This window comes from Berghia stephanieae, chromosome 1 (assembly GCF_034508935.2).
Source record: "Berghia stephanieae isolate SIO BIC M18660-M18661 chromosome 1, UCSD_Bste_1.3, whole genome shotgun sequence".
Classification (NCBI taxonomy): Eukaryota; Metazoa; Mollusca; class Gastropoda; order Nudibranchia; family Aeolidiidae; genus Berghia; species Berghia stephanieae.
Window position 1 is genome coordinate 121,528,047 of NC_088360.1, and position 7,500 is coordinate 121,535,546.

Here is a 7,500-nt window from a genome sequence, read left to right on the forward strand (position 1 = left end):
TAGAAATTATTCCTTTCTTCATCTCGATATTCGATCCATAGGATCTCACTTTTATTTAGCATTGCAATGCGTTCATATTTTTTTTCAATACTCTTAACTGTAAAACACTAGATCTTCCTGCTTGCCTGCATTTTCATTGTTGTATGCTGAAATCTGAAAAAGGTGAGTATGAAACAATGTAAGAAAAGTAGAAAGAAAAATACAATTAAATATGAGGTCTGAGGTTTGATCCCCAGGCTGATTTTTTGGGGGGATAGTTTCTTCTTGTATTTTTCTTTCTGCTTTGTCTGGCACTGTAACCAGTGCCTGCTCCTTAATTTGTCACTTTGCTGTATATAAATGGAAACAGTCTCGAACCAACAAAGAAATATCATTCATTAATTTGTCAAAGAATGATTATTTGAATGACAATTAATATTGTAAAGCGCCGCTGACCACTTATGTGGAAGTTGAGCGCTATATAAATAACTTATTATCATTATCATTATTATTATTATTATTATTATTATTATTATTATTATTATTATTATTATTATTATTATTATTATTATAAAATTAAAAATAAACTCAGACTTGTAATTATATACACAAAGATTACATAGTCTTACAGTCAGGTAGTCATTTTCCCTGTTAATGCTCATCAATAGAAACATTCAATTCAGTCGACTCCCTGTGATTCTACATGAGCAGACGATCATTATGATTAACAAAGCAATTTCTCACACTTTGATTCGTATTGAATGTTATTATCAAGACGCAACATCATTCAGCACTTTGGTATAATAGAAGGGCTTCGAATGCAAGCATTTTGAAACAATAAATATTTTTAGTATTCATTATAAAGCAGAATATCCAATACAAAACAAAGTAAAGAAAATTTCTCGGACAGCAGATAAATATTAAATGGACATCAATCTTTGAAGAATCAAAAAGGAAGTCTCAAAAGAGTTGCCCAAAATAACAAGCATTGAACAAAAATGAATGTAACCGATTGTTAAAGAAGAAAAAATAATATATTTAACACAGAATGTTTTGTGCTCAAACCCTTTCCTCAGCCATAAATCAGTTAAAAAGGCAAGATGGAATTAAAGATAAAGGGAGTAAATCTGACTCATGAATGAACAACACAAAACACTGTGTTTACTTGAAAAAGGCCAAGGGCCGAAACGTCGTTTGTTTTGTGTTGTTCATTCATGAGTCAGATTTACTCCCTTTATCTTTATCTCCATTTTATTGACTCATTTAGGCACGTCTATTTATTATAAAGGTAAGACCACTTAAAAATCATACCAGAGAAAAGTTATCGGCACATCCACTCGGAATAAACGATATCGGAACGAAGTTTTGTTGTTGGCTGCTGAAGTGTTTTGAGCCCGAAACGTTCCGTATTAAGTACTTTGATATTTCTGAAGTTGTTATATTGATTCAATGCATTTTAGTAGACAACTTCTAGCAGCCCAATCTGATATAGATAGCTTTGTTTTCATTTTAAGATAAAAGCTTTGTACGGAAAAGTCAACTCTTTTACCTTCTTTATGTTGCCTTTTGTGACCCATCGCCTCAAACAAGTATTATGTACGGCTAGAGGTATGAAACTTGCCTTCGGACAGGAAAGTCCAACGATTAATTACCTTTCTGAGCGCTCTCCCATCGTACTCAGGTGTAAATGGGTACATGGCCGTTAACAGTGTTCTCTCTATCCGAAAAAAAAATGTGTAATATCGCCTAACAGGAATCATGTCTTGCCCTACATGTTAAGTGTTGCTGTTGGCTTTGGAGCCCTTGTAAACCCCTTTGAGTACATTTACTGAATATTGCGTTATATAAATGTTCAAGTTTTGTTTATAATTATATATTTATATATATATATATATATATGTGTGTGTGTGTGTGTGTGAGTTTGTGTATGTGTGTGTGTGTGTGTGTGCGCGCGCGGGCGTGTGTTTTTATGTGCGTGTGTGTGTGTGTGTGTGTGTGTTTTATTCTAGGGAAAATGATATTGTTTCTTAATGGCAAAATCTAATATATAATTTTTTCGGATCTTTCTAACGTAATTCATTATTTTAATATTTTCGACGTCTGGTTCACTCTGACTTAATACCAGATTGAGGCATTTGGTCACTTTTATTGTGTACTCTGGCTAGCCAAACCAGCTTCGGTCGAGGAGCTGCCTCACGGCCAGTGCGCTTCATCGGTGGGGTCTTTCTACCTGTCCAACATGTACCCGCTGTGGGCAAGAACCTGGGACGGCAGAGCATCTAGTCGAACGGTGTGTTGTCACGATGCTACCCGACGGGTTTGCGACGGTGCATGAATGCGGACCAGACTTTGCTGATTGGGTCGATCGTCATAACATAGTAGTGTGAAAACCATAAGAGGCTGCTGCCAAACGTAGTCCAAATCAATCAAGCAAAATTGCATGCTATTATAAGCTTACCTGATTTACTGCTTGGGGTTATTGATCTGTGACTCCGTCCAAATGAACAACAGACATTAAAGTTAAGGACATACTAATATTAAAATTTAGGTTATTCGATACCATTATCAGAAGCAGCTCAGTATCTCCAAGATATCTGAATTTGTTGTATCGTGTTGATCCACTCATCCGTGAAACGCCATGCTTAAATAAATTTCTTCAACAAGACCGGCTCAAATTATGAACTGAGCAGTGCTATTTAAAATATGGTATAAATTCTGTGACTTTGGATTACTTATTATTGTATAAATATTGATTTGGTTTCGCAGGCTTATGAGGTCCAGTTAAAGTGAATTAAATTTGATTTTCATATTATCTCTAAAATAATCCTGTAAATTCATTTTCACAATGTCTAGGCACCTGTATGGACCAAAAATGACCTCTTTTCCTACACAGAGGGAAAGCACAGATCCGGTAGGTGTTATGATTTTGTCTTAGGCAAAACAATTATTTATTCCCAAATTAGATAGATAACCAGTTACAAATTAAATCTTTATCTTGGGCATCCAACTCTAAAGTTGAGTTTGAAAGAGTTTTTGCTTTATTCAAAACAGCTGGGAACTGCTGTTTTTTATTCTATGGTATCAAGTATGTTATATTCCGTTCAGTTCAAAGTTTAAATGACCGAAGCAAGCGTTAGGTCGACGAAGAAATAAGTAAACTAAAACAAACCACGAATGAAGGCGATGATGACATTGACAATCACAACAGAAAATTCATTGGTCGCGCTTATAATGATTAAAACGATGATTACTACGATAAAAATGAGGACGACGACGACGATTGTGATGCATGATGATGACGACGACGATGACAATGATGATGGGGGAGTTGATGAACATAATAATAATAATAATAATAATAATAATAATAATAATAATAATAATAATAATAATAATAATAATAATAATAATGATGATGATGATGATGATGACACCGACGACGGGGTAAAAAAAAAACAGCAATGCAGTCCTCAACACCGAGTAATTATCCAATGTTTTATCGCTAACATCTAATTTAGATTAAATCTAATTATAGGATCGATGTTTGTTATGACAAGTATGTATGTATGAGTTGCATTGTACATTAGTACGGCACCTCTAAGGTACTATGCTACATCAGCATAAAAGTGTCACGTCACAGGGAATCCACATATCGGGACCATGTTCATTATTGCCATAATCGAAACGCCCTATATTCACGTGTTAAGTATTTCATCCTTCTGGCCTATTGTCTTTTGTTTTGTTTGGGTTTTTTTGGGGTTTTTTTTTTTGGTATTTTGTATTTGCTTTTTTTTTTTTTTTTTCAATTTGCTTGACTTATGATAATTTTTTTTTCACTCGCAGGAATTAATTTGAAATAATCAAATCTTTCTTGATATTTCTGACATGGAAACTTTCCTTGTAATCTTGTTCTCTATTCTGGACACAACCGATGCCGATGATAAAACCTTTTCCCCCAATAATCTTTATTGTCGACACTTGAGTTTATCCTTCCTAGCCAGGACTCTGGAAATGTCATTAGGGTTGTCTCAGACTAAATTTACGAGAAGTTTGCTTTTGGATTCATACTTGTCTCACTTTGTATTTTATTTGCCATGGTAGATGCAGATAAACACATTAAAAGTCATCTTAAAACTAGATATGCCATCATTTTCCATGTTACACCAGAGAGGATATTATATAGCTAACTCTTACTATTTATCCTCTCTGGTTACACACACTAATTTGACCTTGACATTGGAGAGCGTCAATAAGCAAAGAAAAATAATCAGACATTGGTTTGAATATGTATAGCTGCCCCGATGATAAAAAAAATAAAATAATAAAGACATTTACTTCTATTAACCTCTTGTCAAATAACTTTTTTTTAAAAATAAAAGTATAATGTATCGCGCCATTTGCTTTGCCACAGAAGTAGCCTAAAAGGCGTTAAAGAAATTAGCCTTTTGAATATTATATCCCTTTTCAATACATTCTGTTCACATGAATGAAAACATCGTCTATGAAGATAATATTATGATTCAACAAATTAAAGCAACTTATGCGGAACATATTCAGCGAATCACGTTTTATGATTTATCTCAGCATTACTGTGTTCTTAGCTTGAGCACATATTTATGAGCTACTCGTGTGTGCAGTAGGTTAATACATGACATAGCCTTGATACGTGACTCAAGTGTTAAAATACAGTTTAGACATTCTCACGGTTGAATAATTTTAAAAATAAAATACGCTACTCGATTAGCAGATAGTCCAGGAGCTTCTTTTTATATGTTCAAATAGCCAACTGTCTGATTAGTTACACTCTTAGTGCACATCGGTTACACTGCTTTATAAATCCTGGATAGATAGATATTTAGTCATACCCAGCTCGATAATATATTTTTTTCTTTCATTTCTTTTATTTTTCCATAGACATTTAGCGAGTGTGTGCATAAACTATTTTCCTCGACTTTAAAAAAAAACAAATACTAGAACAAAACTCCGTAAATGCAGCCAATAACTTAGGGGACACACACACACACACACACACACACACACACACAAACACGCGCCTGATTGAATTCGATCGATCAACGAACCACTTCGATTAAGTCAGTCAAACATCACTGTCCTACTCTGAAAAAAAAAATCGTCGGTATCTAAAATTTTGGCCAGAAATGACCCTAATGACCTGGAATCTCGCTCAAGTTTTCTGTGGGTTTTTTTTATTTTAATGCCGGACACTGTATTCAGGAAATATTTTTAAAACAGTCACAGATTTTAGTGGTCGTGATCGCGATGGACAGGTGGTCACTACGTACAGGTGAACTAAAGAGAAAATACTTAAAGAGTGGCAACAGAGGTAACCGTTATGGACATGTGAATGTTATGTAGAGGTAGACGCAAAGGTAGGTTTGACTGTACCTTGCTGTTCACTTTCTTTTGGTGGTCGTCGTGAATTATGGCTCAATGGATGGGTTATTTAGTTAACGCAGGCTGCGTTCAAACCCATTAGGTCGATTGAGCAGGAGTTTATCACGGTTTCTATAATGTTAAGTGGACAAGTTGTAGTTGTTATTGTTATCTACCTTTAGGATAGAATATTTTTCTATCTTAAAGTACTTTCTGCCAGATCTAACAGACATAACTATCCATTTACTGCTGGATGGACATGGAGGAAGAAGGTGTAAAAAAATTAACTCGACTGCATCTATTCCGGTCTGTGTTCGTGACGCTGAACTAATAATTAAATAAGAATCTTACATACCTACATTTGAGTTTATCCTTCCTAGCCAGGACTCTGGAAATGTCATTAGGGTTGTCTCAGACTAAATTTACGAAAAGTTTTCTTTTGGATTCATACTTGTCTCACTTTGTATTTTATTTGCCATGGTAGATGCAGATAAACTCATCCTAATCTTTACATCTGTTTCCTTGACCTTTTTGTTTACATCAGATACGAAACGTGCTATCTTGCCGTTCCAGCCTTATTCATCTTTGATGTATGGCTAGATCGACTTATCAGGGGCATAAGTGTCGTGTATATATAATATATCCGTACCACCTCAATTATAGACACTATTTTAATTTAAGCCAAACATTTTGTTTTAAGACGGGTGAGAATTTACAGCTGCCTAATTATCTGAATTTTAGTTTGTCGTCTATTCGGGTAGTAGGTCAAGGCTTCAATAATATAATAATAATTGAGCTTTATATAGCGCAATATCCACTAGATGTACTCAGAGTGCTTTACAAGGGGTCCCTGGTCAACAGCAACATTTAACATGAAGGACGGGCCATGACGCCTGTTAGGCAATATTACAATTTTTCGGACAAAGACAACGCTGTTAACGGCCAGGTACTCATTCTACACCTGAGTACAGTGAGAGAATGTGATTAAAGAGTTTTTTTTTCCAAGGACTCAACTATGCGCCGAGCGCGAGGCTCGAACCCAGGACCTTCCGATCCGAAAGCGAGTGTCATACCACTAGATCACATAGCTGCACGAATAAATGAGTGAAAGTAGAACAATAATTAGGCCCATGGATCCGGAGTTTATCTCGGTCTCTATAGCGTGAAAGGATAGGGATCTAGTCTGTCCCAAGCACTATCCTCCAGATCTAACAGACCCAGCGACCCAATCACTGCTGGGTGGACAGATCCACTTGAGCTATGGAATCTCCCTTTAACAAAATAATACTATGTGTAATTATCTGTTTGTGTCATTTGAGAAAACAAGCAACACAATAGAGTAACACTGTTAACTTATTTTGATAAAATATTATTGTCTAGGATTGTAAATAATTGTGACCCAAAGTCTCAAAACAATTTTATGTCGGGATGATTAAGGTGCTGAAATTTTGAATTTACAGCCAACAACATCAAGCTTGGGTTAAGTGTATTTGCTTTTTTAAAACGAAAGAACAAAATATCTTAAGAAGCTAGAAAAAAAATCAAATCATATTATAGATCAATTTACATTTCACGTCATTTTCTGACATCGAGAGCAACCCGACATTATACTGTTTTCGTGTGAAAAATGGAAATGTGTTTTTATAACGACTGAGAGGGAATTCCGGACGTTTGGAACCACCCATTTGTCGGGCACTGAATTAGATCGCTAATTATCTAGAGTGACGTCAGTGGCTGAGCCGTAAGCCATGACCGTCTCTATTACAAATGGATGTGGGTAGGCGGTGTTCCATTGTGGAAAAAAAAGTCATATTACTGGGCTTGACTGGAAAGTCTTGACGCCTATTGCATATTTCCGAATGTATTAAACTCACCAGAATAAATTATACATAAAATGTGCGCAAGTTATTTTTCTATTGGGTCACGAAATTTTGGTTAACTAGCTCCTATTTCTTATTTTTAAATTATTTTATTTTGAAGAGCCCCTCCAACATGTCGATCGAAGAAATCACACAAGAAAGTAATGCATTTAACAGAGAGCTGTGACTGCGTTCCTTACTGTAGAGAGATGTGGACGGCTGAAACGTGTTTGTGGTGACTGGTGTATTCGTATTCGAACAGTTAAAA

The 7,500-nt window shown here is 35.4% G+C and overlaps 1 protein-coding gene across 3 annotated transcripts in view; it reads left to right on the forward strand.

Annotated features, from left to right (window-relative positions):
- LOC144962947 (L-threonine ammonia-lyase-like) overlaps positions 1-7,500 on the forward strand; it is a 93,561-nt gene that overhangs the window by 509 nt on the left and 85,552 nt on the right. The window contains exons 2-3 of one of the 3 annotated variants that reach the window (XM_078896377.1): positions 112-162; positions 2,833-2,890. In XM_078896377.1, the coding sequence (XP_078752503.1) occupies positions 2,852-2,890 (39 nt within the window). In that variant the 5' untranslated portion in view covers positions 112-162; positions 2,833-2,851. The other 2 variants (XM_078896380.1, XM_078896376.1) reach the window with 2 other exon arrangements.